This window comes from Mirounga leonina, unplaced genomic scaffold, assembly GCF_011800145.1.
Source record: "Mirounga leonina isolate KUSES-001 unplaced genomic scaffold, KU_Mleo_1.0 Mir_418, whole genome shotgun sequence".
NCBI lineage: Eukaryota > Metazoa > Chordata > Mammalia > Carnivora > Phocidae > Mirounga > Mirounga leonina.
This window is the reverse complement of record NW_023270739.1, coordinates 8,306,184-8,320,751: the sequence shown is the minus strand read 5'-3', so window position 1 is coordinate 8,320,751 and position 14,568 is coordinate 8,306,184. Positions and strand designations below refer to the sequence as shown.

The 14,568-nt window shown below is 54.3% G+C and overlaps 1 protein-coding gene across 1 annotated transcript; it reads right to left on the bottom strand.

Annotated features, from left to right (window-relative positions):
- Positions 1–1,811: 1,811 nt before the first annotated feature.
- Positions 1,812–14,353, bottom strand: TXN2 (thioredoxin 2). Its single transcript, XM_034987598.1, has 4 exons — positions 14,250–14,353; positions 13,213–13,466; positions 11,285–11,408; positions 1,812–2,451 (listed from the first exon to the last, which is right to left on the bottom strand). Exons 2-4 carry the CDS (start codon positions 13,464–13,466, stop codon positions 2,338–2,340), a joined length of 492 nt encoding a protein of 163 aa, XP_034843489.1. The 5' UTR covers positions 14,250–14,353; the 3' UTR covers positions 1,812–2,337.
- Positions 14,354–14,568: the final 215 nt, after the last annotated feature.

Here is a 14,568-nt window from a genome sequence, read left to right as displayed (position 1 = left end):
TGCTCCCAGCCAGTGACTCACGCCACGAACAACCACACGGGCAGAGATTGCCAACCTGGGCCGGCGGAGGCCCCCAGCCTACCCCAGCCCACAGCACACCTTCTAAGGACGGGGAGTCCGGGGCGGTGCAGAGGCCCTTTGGCAGCCCTTCACACCTGCCAGCGACGGAGAGGCCAGACCCCGACCTGGGTTTAGATCTGGCATCATGGCTTTTTAGACGTGACCTTGGGTAAGTCAATTTCTCTGAACCGGTTTTTTCACTTGGAACGTGGAAATAATACTTGCCTCACAAGACAGGAATTAAATGAGGTAATGTGTGTAGAAAGTGCTTGGCAAAGGGCACCTTTTAAGGAGCGGCGGCGGGGTACTGTGGCAGGGCCCCAGCTTGGGCGTCACGGCACCCTGACCTTGAACTCTGGCCCACCCCTTACTTGCCAGGCGTCTCTGAAAGTTGCTCAACCTCCGCCTGGGCGTCTCTCCCGTCAAGCGAGCCGCCACGGCCTGCCGTGTTCCCTGGCTCCGGGACTAAAATCACACGCTACATTTTGTACCGGGACCGAAGAGGCGCGGGAACGGGCCAGCCCACCGGGCCTCGAACCCCAGCCCAGGGCCCCGTGACCTTGGACAAGGTCCTCAACCTCTGAGTGCGTCTCATGTGTAAAAGGGAACGAGGGTGAGGACGTTAACCTTGTGCAGCCGCGGTGGGGTCGGGGGGCACCCAGTTAGCGCCCTAGCAGCACCAGCTGCTGTCGTCCACCCTTCCAGCGCTCTCGGCCCCCGCTGGCCAATGCCCACTGCTGGCGCATCTCCCCTCCGCGTGCCTGTGACGGGTCCTGGGTCAGAGGTCACTCAGGGGCTGCTTCTGAGGCAGCCCCGCTCCCCGGCATCAGCCGGTGCTGGCGTGGGCCCCTCCAAGACCCTGGTGTGACTCAGGCACTTTCAAGAGCAACCCGAGAGCCACTGAGAACAATGCCCCCAGGAGGAGACACGGCACCCCAGGGCCGAGGGCAAGGGTGCCAGGATACCCCTGCTGTCAAGCCCCCCATGGTTCCCAGGAAGCTGGCACCTCGGTCCCAAGAGGGAGACAGAAGGGGCAGGCTATTTTGGCTGGCAAGCCTGGTGGCCTGGCACCTTCCTCCATGGGCCACGGAGAGCTGGGAACAAGAAGGGACAGAGAGCCTGGGCCCGAGGCTGAGGAGTTCCCGTGGCATGCACAGGAAAAGCGGCCCAGCTCCCCTAGGGCGCCAGGCTTTCCAGAGGAGTGGCCATGTGCCGGTCAGCGGAGAAGAAAGGCCCAGAAGCACCAAAGGGATCAGGTGCAGGAGCCCAGGCTTCAGAGGCAACCATGTCTGGGTACAAACTCTGGCCCTGCACTCCATGAGCCTCAGTGTCCTTATCTGTGTAACAGGGACAGTAGGCACCCTCTTGCCTCACTTGCGCGTGAAGGCGGCGCCAGGACAGCGGCCACCACAACAGTGTTAGGAACAGGGGGTGCTGGCTGGTCAAGGGCAAGAGGGTGGTGGAGTCGCAGGAAGCAGGGACAGCCGCCCAGCCTGGGGAGGGGTCCCAAGTGCTTCCAGAGCCCAGACAGAACGGAAGCTGTCAACGGTGCAAACCCTAGCTTTATTGGTCCCGTTTGTTCACAGTGAGGCTTCCCAAGGCAGGGGTCTGAGGACTCCCCCCTCGTCCTACCCCATGTGTGTGTTTCTGCCCTTGCGCCTGGGAAGAAGGAAGGGAGGTGGCTCTTTGGGGGGTGGTGGCTACAGGGTAATTTAGTGTGGAGCCCAGGGTCTGTTCTTCAGAGTAGGAGGTAGAAGGGACCACATAAAGTTCTTTATTACAGACCTACAAAAAATGAGAGAATTATAGATTACTCTCACTTGTTTGGGTTTCTTTTTTCCTTCTTCCTTTTTACAAAACAGAGGCAGGAAAGAAAAATGCAGGAGGCAGGCACCGGGGTGCGGATCAGAAGAACCAGGGAGATGTGGGCTGAGCGGTCCCTGCCGGCTGGTCTGGGGCTGGCCTGGGGCTCTCTCCAGCATCCCGGGAGGACGGATGAGCCCTAGTGGGAGCAGACAAAAGACAGTGGGGGGGGCGGGGAGAGGCGGCTGTCCCCAGATCAGCAGCAGCACCATTCCTCTGGCACTCAGCCGGGCTGGAAGCACGCAAGGCTCCTGTGTTTGGGGGCCTGGTCTCCAGAGCATGGGCCCACAGGGGCCGGACAGAAGGGAGGAGGCGGGAAGGGCCAACACGGAAGGGCTCGGAGTTCTATCGGGGGCCCTCCTGGAACCATGGGGGCCCAGGGGGGCAAGGGCAACCAGGCCTCTTCCCTGCTTGTCAGCCAATGAGCTTCTTCAGGAAGGCCTCCAGCTGGTCCTCGTCCTTGATGCCCACAAACTTGTCCACCACGTCCCCATTCTTGATGGCCAGCACGGTGGGCACAGCTGACACCTATGTGGAGGAGACAAAAGGAGACCAGGTCACCTGGAGGCGAGCTTTTCTCAACAGCCATTCCCCAGTCTTTGTGGAGAAGGCTGGTGGTGTACGCAGGGCAGCGACTGCCTCAGCGGCGGGCGGGGCCCCCTCCCTTGGTGCAGGGGTGCTGCAGGGCTTTTCCACTGTGGGCTCCCGGCGGTCCCCTTCCTCCCCCAACCGCAGGACTGACTCACTGGCCCAGTGGTTTGGCTGCAATGACAGGAGGGATGAAAATAGCCCACAGCTGCAGGCCAGGGTCGGGGGCGGGGAGAAGCTCCCCGAGGGGCGGACCGGCCCTGGGGGCGGGGTGGGGTCTGAGTCCTGGCTCTGCGGCCACTAGCAGGCCACGCCACCTTCAGGGCCTCGGCGCCCTCTTCTGTAAAATGGGGGTGATAGCATCGACCTTGAAGGCTTAGGCCAGAGATGAGAGAGTCACAGATAAAGCTGGGTGGTTAGGAGCTCAGGCTCTGGAAGTGGCTGACCCGAAGTCGGGCCGCTCTGAGGAAGCCCCTTCATCACTCCGTCTCCTTGTTCCCATCTGCAGAATGGAGCCACTGAGCGCACGGATACCAGGTCCCGGGGCTGCACGAGCTAAGGCGAGCGGTCTCAGCACGGCGCCCTGCACCTGGCAGGGCCCTCGAGGGTCAGACCTGGCCGAGCGCCTGGTATGCAGTGCTCAGCAAATGGTGGCCGCAGAGAACGTGTCAGAAAGTGTACCACGGGCCCCGCGTGAGCCACGTTCGCTCGCTGCCTGCGTGGCCAGCAGGGTCCAGAAAGTCACCGACTCACACTGGACAGTGCGGGACGACGGGCTCAGCCATGTATGCGCTGATGTTTATTTATTAGGGGGGATGGAGGCAACATTCTTGGCCTGTGAAGCATTTTTTCAAGTCCCCCAGGGGGACCCATACAGATTCCATGGCGCGTCCATGAGGCCCACTGCTCACTCTGGCATCGAGCATCTGCTGCGGCCTGGGCCCCCTGCCTGACATTTGTAGACATTTTTTAGAAAACGGATAAACAGAACAAGATAAACATTCTTTTCTTACACAAGTTAACTACAAAGTAACAACAGCAGTTTACACAAACATACCAAGTCTTCACGAATTGTTCTGAGGATCGTTCCGAGTGCCCTCCTGCCCATGAGTCATCCCGGGGAGCCAGACTGGGGAGTTCGGACGTTCACATGGTGCACAGGTCCGTTACAAGAGAACTGCAGGCCACACCGGCCCGCTCTCACGCCTCGGGGGGCTGCCCCCACGCCCCCACTGACTTTACGTGGCAGGCCTTGCCCCCCGCCCCTAATGGGCTCTGGGTGGACAAACAGAGGGAAGAGGACATAGTCCCTGTTCGTATTAGTCCCATTAGGTTCCTTCAAGGACTGTCCAGGGGCTGATGAGGGTGGCAGAGGGAATGTGAGGGTGGCAGAGGGAATGTGCGGGTGGACCCACGGGCAGTGGGCTGACCATGCGTGCGCTACTGTTTGTAGTCTTGCCGCTGGCTCCTGCTCTTGTTCATGACTGTGGCCCGGGAGGTGGCATGAAGGGCAAAGTCCAGCATGCGGCTCGCCCTGCCTCCAGGCACAGGCCAGGGCCCAGAGACGCTTGCTCTGGACTGTGCCACCAATGTGGGGTGCACCAGGGCGGGCACGGAGCTGTGTGTTTTATTTTTTTGAAGACTTTATTTTAATTTTTTAAAAAGATTTTTATTTATTTATTGATGAGAGACAGAGAAAGAAAGAGAGAGGCAGAGGCAGAGGGAGAAACAGGCTCTCCGCAGAGCAGGGAGCCTGACGCGGGACTCGATCCCAGGACCCCGGGATCACGACCCAAGCCAAAGGCAGACACCTAACCATCTGAGCCACCCAAGTGCCCTATTTTATTATATTTTTTAAGTAATCTCTACACCCAACCTGGGGCTTGAACTCACAGCCTGAGATTAAGAGTCACACACTCCGGGGGCGCCTGGGTGGCTCAGTCGGCTGGGCGTCTGCCTTCAGCTCTGGTCATGATCCTGGAGTCCCAGGATGGAGCCCCGCGTTGGGCTCCCGGCTCAGTGGGGAGCCTACATCTCCCTCTCCTCCCTGCTCGTGCTCTCTGTCACTCTCTCTCAAATAAATAAATAAAATATTTAAAAAAAAAATCACACACTCGGAATGAGCCAGCCAGGTGCCCGTGGAGCTGTGTTCTTATGCGCCCCCTAGTGGCCGGTGAGGGCAGCAAGGGCACCTCGAATCCAGCCACTCAACTGAGGGACAAGGCTCAAGCATTAACTGGATCCCATCCTGTTCTGTTTCTTTAACTGCTATAAAACCTGTATGTCCTATGAAAAGTGGTCTAATGGCTTTTATGTGTCCTCCAAGTAGGACTACGCTCGCTGAGGTGGCTTGGAGTGGTGTCAGTTTTCAGAGACTCCAGACCAGGCCCGCCACGATCACATTTGTGCAAACTCACATGCGTGCACGCACACGCCCGGCCACGCTGCAGTCAGACGTAGAGCAGATACTCCAAGGTCTAGTCTTTACTGACCAAGGGCGTCCTTCGGAGGGTGAGTCTAAATCAGACGAGTGCACACAGCAACGGGCTTGCCAAGAGGCTGGTTTTCCCAGGACGTTGCTGTCGTATCTGGGGTGGGGCTGGACTTCCCTCCCCCGAGGGAGGAGGATGTGGCTTTGTGGATCCTGAGTCTGGCTCACAAATCAGGAGGGGCTGGTGCTGGTAAACACTGCCTTAAATGGAAGTGCACAGGTCCTTGGCACAGTCCTCTGGAATGTGATCTAAGTGGAAGAGGGGCCGCCGTGGGGCAGGAACGCGGCTTCGCTCTCCGTTCTGGCAGCTCCGAGGGGACCAAGTGGCTGCAGCAAAGGTGAGCAGCCGTGCTACCACGCGCTGTTCCTCCTCCTGCTCTGCGACACCACCTGGAACCTTCCAGGCTGGGCCCAAGACACTGGGGACTCGTGTGTGTGTGTGTGTGTGTGTGTGTGTGGTCTGTTCCCACAGACCTGCTGTCCACTGGCCACATGGCCATGGAGCTCAGTGATCCTGCTGAGTCTCCCCCTGCCTCCCCTCCCTGTCCCGTCTGTGAGGCCCCACCAAGGGACAGGCACCGTGCCAGTTGTCACATAGGCCGGCGACCTCCTTCTTGGCTAATTGCGGAGCTAATGCAAAGGAAAAGATCACCGTCAGCTAGGCCACTACGTACCGGGGGGTTCCTCACGTGTCGGGGTGACACTAACCACTTGCGGATGCGACCTCATAAATTCGCACCATAAGGTGGGGTCGCTTTACAGAGAAGAAGACCGAGGCCCGAGAGCTGAGTGACTAAGTGGTAGAGCTGGGGTCTGACACGAGATCTGTCCGACTGCTGTCGTGACGTCTGACTGTGCCACACACTGGCCTCAGAGCTCCCGAGTCCCGGCAGGGCGAGGAAGCCCAGGCAGGGAAGCGCCGAAAGGCGGACGCCACGCTTCAAATGAGAAGCCTTTGGACCCAGGAAGATTCTTGGAAAAAACTATTATTATGATTATTACTTTTTTAAGATTTTATTTTTTTAAGTGATCTCTGCATCCAGTGTCGGGCTTGAGCTCACAACCCCGAGATCAAGAGTTGCATGCGCCACTGACTGAGCCAGCCAGGTGCCCCAGGAAAAAAACTACTATTAAAAAAATCAAATCCAGGGGCGCCTGGGTGGCTCAGTCAGTTAAATGTCTGACTCTTGATCTCCGCTCAGGTCTTGATCTGATCAGGGCTGTGGGTTCAAGCCCCACGCCGGGCTCTGAGCTGGGCATGAAGCCTACTCAAAAAATCAAATCCAACTATACGACATTCTGGAAAAGGCAAAACTATGGAGACAGTAAAAAGATCAGTGGTTGCCAGGGGCCCAAGGGGAGGAGGGAGGAGAAAGTGGAGCACAGGGGATTTTAAAGATGGTGAAACTCTTCTGTACAAAACTGTAATGATGGATGCATGTGACTGTACATTTGTCCAAACCCATGAGATGGACACCACCAGGTGTGAACCCTCACATGCCCCCTAGAAGGTCAACATAGGCCTTTGGAACTTTTGCTCTTTCATGTTTGGTTCCAGACTGCTGGCAGTGGTCACTGAGAAGCTTGTAGAAAAGCAGAATCTCAGGCTCTTCCTAGACCTACGATTCATAACCTGTTTTTTTTTTTTTTTTTTAAAGATTTTATTTATTTGAGAGAGAGGATGAGATAGAGAGAGCGAGCATGAGAGTGGGGAGGGTCAGAGGGAGAAGCAGACTCCCTGCCGAGCAGGGAGCCCGATGTGGGACTCGATCCAGGGACTCCAGGATCATGACCTGAGCCGAAGGCACTCACTTAACCAACTGAGCCACCCAGGCACCCCTCATAACTTGCTTTTAAGCAACATCCCAGATCATATGCATGTTTGTGAAGAACTGATTTAGAATACTTTCGAAGTAGGGGCTATGGTAATGATTAAAGTGCTATACTTTGCAACAATGAAATATTATTATTCAACGAACTATGAAGTTACATGAAACATTAAAAGGGAAAAAATTCAAATAAAAGCATAAACCAGTTACCCCAAATCGTGACGTGATTGTGTTGGGATGGTAAAACGACAGGTGACTTTTCACCCTCATTATGTCTTACCTGGCTGTTTTTCTAATACTTTTTAAAGGGCCTTCTCTATATGAGGAGAAAATAAAAGGATAACAGCTCCAAGTGTGAAGCCAGAAGAAGCCCCAGAGGAGAGCATAGAGGCTCAAGGGTCCACATCTGGATCTGCTCTTTGCCCCCAGTAGCTGGCAAGGTCTGAAGGATCAGGGAATGCCCAGCCATTCAGTGGGGACGAGGAGCTGGGAGACCAGGGAGCTTTTTTCCGGCCAAGCCAGGGCAATGCGCAAATGGGGGTGGGGACACCAAAACCCCAAGGCCCCCAGCCTTTCCATTCCTTCTCCTTTGGGAGACAGTGGAGTTCTAGGGTGGGCAGCTGACCTAAGCAGAGGTGTGGTGCAAGGGGAATTTGTGTGAGGAAGGAGACTCACCCTGAGGGTGCGTGCTGGGCGTGGAGGTGGGGCAGAGTTCAGGAAAGCTCGGGGAGAGGCACCAAATTCCCTGAATACAACTTAAAGCAGTTTCTCCCAGATGTTCATCCAACACTTGGAAAAGGAGGAAGCTGTCTCAGGAGGTACCATGGATCTCTCAGCTGCAACTTCTTCCTCAGGCTCTCTTCCAAAAGAACAGGTGTGAAGGAAGGAAGGAAAGGGCTGGCGGAGGGGGTGGTCAGGACAACCCCAGTTGGAGCTTCCTAAGCACTGCAGTGACATCTGCCCAGGACTTGGCAAAACAAGAGCCATGTGATGTGGGCCCAAGCACCCTGAGGTCCTTCTGTGTGACCGACACACGATTTGGACAGCAGACAGAGGGAGGAGTGAGAAGCTCCTACAAGGGGACCCACCTCCAACACACACTTTCCAGGCCTGACCACAGGACCTCGGTGGCCAGCCCGACATCACCAGGCTCCCTGGAATGCAGGTGGGGATGGGTTATTCTTCTTGCCATCTGTACCAGCTAAGCACAATTCCTGGAGCAGGGCTGGCACTCAGGGTGTGTCTGCCGAGAAGTTCCACTGGCTGAGGCTGATTGCTGTGGTGGCAGGAGTTGGCCTAAGACACCTTATGCCTGCTGGTTACCCTGGGGATGTTCTAGCCACTCCAGCCCTAAGCTCATCCCCGCAGCTGCTGTGGGCTTTGGGGGAGGGATGGACAAGGAGGAGAAAGGCAGGGGCATCTAAATGGCCAGTTAAGTGCCCCCTTGACTGAAAGATCAGTGGGAGAGCTTTAAAAAAAACAGTGCCTCAGGGCACCTGGCTGGCTCAGTAGGGCATGTGACTCTTTTTTTTTTTTTTTTTTTAAGATTTTTATTTATTTATTTGACAGAGACACAGCGAGAGAGGGAACACAAGCAGGGGGAGTGGGAGAGGGAGAAGCAGGCTTCCCGCGGGGCAGGGAGCCCGATGTGGGGCTCGATCCCAGGACCCTGGGATCATGACCCGAGCTGAAGGCAGACGCTTAAGGACTGAGCCACCCAGGCGCCCCAGGGCATGTGACTCTTGATCTTGAGGTTGTGAGTTCGAGCTCCACGTTGGGGGTATTGTTTACTTAACAAAACACAAAAACAGCAAGTCGTCCCTCCCCCACAAGCCCTTGTGAGCAGCCCCAAATCTCTTGCTCAGTGCCATGGACAGTCTTCCTTCGGTAACACCCCCTCCTCCACCCGCAGTGGTCATCAGTGACTTTGCCTGCCCAGCATCTACTTCCTTTGCCTCTGTTTGGGGCAGATGTTCCCGTGGGTGATCACTCCCACCCGAGTGCAACAGGCGGCCAGCCTATCCTCACCCCTGCCCCCATGGGGACCAGCTGGAGGCGGCACCTTTACTTGAGCAGGTCTCATGAGCGCTGAGCCTGGACTTACAAACCCTGAAGGGAACAGGCCCCCTCTTTCAGTCACTGGCTACCCAGAAGGAAGGAGGGATGGAGGCTCACTCTGGCCAGATCGTCAAGAGAACCAGAAATCTGGGGACGCCTGGGTGGCTCAGTTGGTTAAGCGTCTGCCTTCGGCTCAGGTCATGATCCCAGGGTCCTGGGATCGAGTCCCACATCGGGCTCCTTGCTGAGCAAGAAGCCTGCTTCTCCCTCTGCGTGCCTCTGTCTCTCTCTCTCTCTGATGAATAAATAAAATCTTAAAAAAAAAAAAAAAGGGAACCAGAAATCTCGATTTTCAGGTGAAATCTCTGCTTTAGATACCAGCATCTGGTTCGGTATTTAAAAAAAAGAACCCAAAGGCCAGATCAAATATGTCGGGGAACCACAGGCCACCAGGCATGACCTCGGCTTGGTAATAATGGTATCTTCAGCATGGTTTCCTGACCCCTTCCCCTCTGGCCACAGCCAACATCCCCCACAGCCTGTCTTCTCATTCCCTGCTCAGTTCTCCATGCTGGCCATCCAGCTGCAGTGCACCTCTCCCTTTTCTCCAGCTGTCCTGGTCTCCGAGGCTGGGAGGACGCCCCTACACCCCACGCATCTCCCGCTCCAGGCACACAGGCACTGCTATTCTGTGAGCAAACCAGGCTCACACTGACCACAGGGACTTTGCATTTGATGTCTGCTCTGCCTAGATTGCTCTTCCAAAGAGCTGCCTGGTTCATTTCCTCACTCCCTCTAGGTCTTTGCTCAGATGTCAGCTTCTCAGAGAGGCCTTTCCAAGTACACCCTTTTATTTTTTATTTACTTACTTATTTGTTTTTAAAGGAAGCTCTACAACCAATGCAGGGCTTGAACTCACACGCCTGAGATCAAGAGTTGCACACACCACTGAGCCAGCCAGGTGCCCCCCCACACTGCCCACCCTTTTAAAAATGAATCCCTCCCCAGCCCCATGCTTAGCCCTACCTCCTCTTCCTGATTTACTTTTTCCCACTCTACTTATTATCTAAATTTTTTTTATTAAGATTTTATTTATTTATTTATTTGAGACAGAGAGAATGAGAGAGAGAGAGCACATGAGAGGGGGGAGGGTCAGAGGCAGAAGCAGGCTCCCTGCCGAGCAGGGAGCCCGATGCGGGACTTGATCCGGGGACTCCAGGATCATGACCTGAGCCGAAGGCAGTCGCTTAACCAACTGAGCCACCCAGGCGCCCCTCTACTTATTATCTAAAGCAGGATCAGTGAACTATGGCCCATGGGCCAAACCCAGTTTGCTGCCTATTTGTGTGGATAAAGTTTTACTGACATACAACTACGCCCATTTGTTACTCAGCTTCCAGTGGCAGCTGAGTATTTGCAATAGAGACCAATGCCCTGTAAAGCCTCAAGTACGTTCCACCTGGTCCTCTAGAGAAAAAGTGTGCCGACCACCCATCAAATATACTAGAGGGATGGGCACCTGGGTGGCTCAGTTAAGCATCTGCCTTCGGCTCAGGTCATGATCCCAGGGTCCTGGGATCGAGCCCTGCATCGGGCTCCCTGCTCCTTGGGAAGCCTGCTTCTCCCTCTGCCTGCCGCTTCCCCTGCTCGTGTTCCCTCTCTCTCTGACAAATAAATAAATGAAATCTTTAAAAAAAACCCACAAATAAACTGGAATGTAGGCTCCATGAAGGCAGGGATTTTGTCCACTTTGTCCACTGCCTTATCAACAACCAAGAAACAGCACCTGGCATTTAAGAGACTCTGAACACACACACCAAAGGAACACATTAGACTCCCCCGTCTCCGTGTGTTGCCGTGCACGTGGCCCTTCTCCATGCATTCTCCACGGCCCCACTCAGAGGTCCTCCTAGTGGGAAGCATTCCCTCCTCCACTCTTCCACCCCCCTCCCCAACAATCAGTCCTTCCTTTGTGCACCTCTGCTCTTAGCATTTCTCACCATATGGTGAAATGATCTACCTGTTGTTCTCTTGCTAGACTAAGAGTGCTGGACACAAGGAGTTTGTCTTTCTTGTGCCAGAGTCACGAATGCCTGGCACATGCCAGGGCTCCCATGTGACTGCTGATTGAATATGTGCACGGATGAATATATGAAGGAAGGAATGCATCCATGTCCCAAGACTCAGAGAATAAGCTGGTGTTTTAGATCATACATTCCACTTCCTAAAGGTGGTGAAGAGACAAGTGGCTCAGAGGCTCGACAGAGTCACAACTGCAAAGTGCCCTGAACTCCTGAGCACGCTAGAAAAAACCGAGACACCCTTATTGGCTACTGGTGGTCCCCAAGCACCCCCCACACCAGCCGCACTGGGGCAGTCCCCTGCCAACTCATACCTCATATTCCAGGGCGAGGTCTGTGTGGTCATCAATATCCACCTTGGCCATCACCACTTTTCCATGCTGCTTGGCCACCACCTTCTCTAACCTTGGCCCCAGGATCTTGCACGGGCCACACCACCTCAGAAGGGGAGAGAGGAAGCATCCAGTCACAAGAGTGCTTAGCCATCGATCTTCTGTCTCCCCAGAATCCTCTCTTGAGCCACATCTTTCTGAGGGGCCTTTTGCCCTTCTCAGCTCTGTGTACAGTGATTGAATATTAACCTATAATGTTGACATGCCAAATAATAAAGCCAGCACTCTGCAGTGGGGGGATTTTCAGAGGTCACAGGCTCCTAAAACACAGTCCTCATCAGAAGACTCTTATAAAGGTTATTTCAGCACACGTAAGAGAAATACACCGTCATACAAAAAAATGTGAGATCTGAAGTTAAAAGGTTTGGGTTCAAACAGAGATTCCTCACCAACCAGCTGACTGTTCTGGAGCCTGTTTCTTCTTTTCGAGTAAGAGAGATTATGCCTCTCACAACAGTGATGAGAAATCCACTAAGGCAATGGGGCTCAACGTGCTCTCTAAAATGCAGTTATTTCACACACCTCATGGACCCAGAACCACGGGGAGGAGAAGCCAATGCTAGGGAGCGTCTCCAACATGCTTGTCACATGCCAGGACCTTCTCTGCTTTTACTGCCCAGAGCCCTCAAACCCACAACCCCACAAAGGAAAACACCTTCTTAAGAAACTAAGGACCATACAAGTTAAGGAACTTGTGGCAAGGTCCCAGAGCTTGACAGGCACCCTGGGACTGCAACCCAAGGTTGTGTTCCGAATGTGTTCTTTGAGCCCTGGGTTATTCTGTGATCTCCCAGGCCCGGGGTCAACTGCTCACACTGCACTCATCACAGGTGCTCCCCTCTGGGTGGTGAGCGACAACAGGCTGTCATCTCCAGGGTACTAAGCAAATTCATGTCTTACTTTCTGGTCAGAGAAGAAAATGAGGCATCATCCCATTTATCATTCATTTTGGAAGTCCTTGCTTTACAAGGAAGGGAGAAAGCTCTGCTGGCCATGAACCCCTGGCCGACGACCCTTATTTTAAGTCTTGGCCTTTAAAACCCTTTCCGTTCAGAGATGTCAATTAATGAACTCACAACATCTAAAAACCCACTTTGCAAGACCTTATCTCCAATTGTCAGTGAAGGGGAAGCGCAAGGACATCAGACGGCATGCGCAAGGCAACGTGGTGAGTCCGAGAGAAAGAACGGGAAAGAAAGCAAAACAATCTGTCAGAGATTTGCCCAGAAGGCCTTCCAACTTCTAACCCAGGCTACACAAGGATGCCTCAATCTGAGGGGTTAGTCCAAGTTCTTTTGTAGCCAGGTGGCTAGTCAGGACCCAAAGTCTGGAAATGAGGAAGGCCAAGCTAACAATCAGAAGGCTATCAGCGTTTAAATACCCCTAAAACAAACTTCTATAGCCTTGAAAAGAAAACCCTGCCCATCCCCTGCGTGCTTGGGTACCACTGTGGTGGCACTGATAACTTTTTGCCAGCCCTTCCCTGTTTTGGTTGTTAAAACTCAACTTATCTGCAGGGCCAGGAATTGGTATACACCCAAAGCCAGATGATGTGATTGTCCTATTTTTCCTGCTTTGGTCCAAGCTGAAGGGGACTCTGAGCCATTTGGGCAGTGAGATACAGAACGTGAGTGTTTCTCAGTGCCAGTGCCAGTGAGCTCTGAAGACTGTTCACTAGTCTGTGTCCTATCAGACTACACTCAATCTTTGAGTGCGAGGGTTGGGTCTTATCGGTCTTTGGAATGAGACTATGTTTGAGAAGCATCAAACGTGGGACTGAGACCCAGCAGGTACTCAATAAATTCCTGAACAAGCAACACCCCAGTCTTCTGCTGACCCCCAGGACTCACTGTGCATGGAAATCCACAACCACTGGTGTTTCACTGTTGACAACTCGGTCTTGAAAGTCAGGTCCATCCTGGATGTTAAAGGTCGTTGTGCACACTCTGGTGGTGTATATTGACCGGGCTTGGTTGGGTGTTACTGTCAGGTCACCAGGACTGCACTGCGGGGCCCTGTGGGTGAGGGGTGCCCACCAACCCTGAGGGGGCTTCCTGGAGATGATGGAGGACAGGAACCTCCTCAGGAGAAGTCGCTGAGCCATCTGTGAGGGGAAAAAGGCAGGAAGAGTTCAGGAAGTCAATACACTAGGAAAAGAAAAGTATCTGGGCAGTACTGTGGGGCTCAAGATTCAGGGCCTGAAAAATAATGCCAGGAAATGATACATAAGATTCTAGAGTAGAGGTTAAGTGAAGAATGAGAATCAAAAAGCAGAAGGAATGGCAAACCAGGACAGGAAAACTGGGCTGACAACCAAAAAGAAGTCAGGATGTGGGCGGAATTACAACAGAAGGGAGGGAGGAACCTATATTTACGGAGCACCTGCTAAGGGCCAAGTCCATCCCCATCCCCAAGTGGCCTATACACATTACAGTTCTCCCAGATCACCCTGGAGGAAGTTTCTACACTATTGCTCACATCACAGATGAGGAGTCCGAGGCTCAGGTAAATTGTGACATGCCCAAAGTAACCTAACTATTGAATGAGAGTCAACACTGGAACCCAAGGCCGTCTGCAAATTCTTTATTACTCGCTTAATAGGCGTTTTAATGGGAAATTAAGGGAAAAGGGGGTTATCAAAGGATCAGGAAAGAGGAATCGCAACAATTCAAGGGGAACTAAGAGGCTCAGGAACAGGAGTGTGTAGGGGGTTCTAAAAAAGAAAGGACGTGTCTGAGGAGGGACTGGGGAATCGGACGCCACTGGGGATCCCGGCTCAACGAAGGACAGGTCCCCCCGCCCGCTCGGCCGCCGGACAGCGCAGGAACAGGCCCGGAGCGTGTCTCCGCCACGACACCACCTCGAGCCACCCCCACGAGCCTCCTACCTCCCTGCAGCGCGAGCGGAGGGATGCACAGCCCGGCCCTCCCCTCCGGTCAAGGGCACTCCTGCCGTCACTTCCTCAGGGGAGGGCCCTCCGAGCATCACTTCCGGGGACAGACAACCTGGAGCTTTTCCCTCCGCCCCTTGGATTTTCCACCAATGGGGGTGGCGGGAGGCGGCACAGCGGAAGGGGTGGAGCTTCAGTTAGGGACAGGAAGAGAGGGACTCTTGGGGCGGAGGGGGGGAGGAGAGAACGGAAGTGGGGTGGGCTCTCGAGGGGAAGGACCGCGAGAGGGGGCGGGCCCTCGGGGGAGGGACCGGAA

What these genes read in the sequence shown, in the direction of transcription:
- TXN2 (XM_034987598.1), bottom strand. Translation starts at nt 13,466, where the DNA reads ATGGCTCAGCGACTTCTCCTGAGGAGGTTCCTGTCCTCCATCATCTCC. An exon ending in GTTGTGGATTTCCATGCACA is followed by an intron (nt 11,409 to 13,212) that starts GTGAGTCCTGGG and finishes TCCCCTTCTGAG; the next exon opens with GTGGTGTGGCCCGTGCAAGA. An exon ending in ACCTCGCCCTGGAATATGAG is followed by an intron (nt 2,452 to 11,284) that starts GTATGAGTTGGC and finishes TCCTCCACATAG; the next exon opens with GTGTCAGCTGTGCCCACCGT.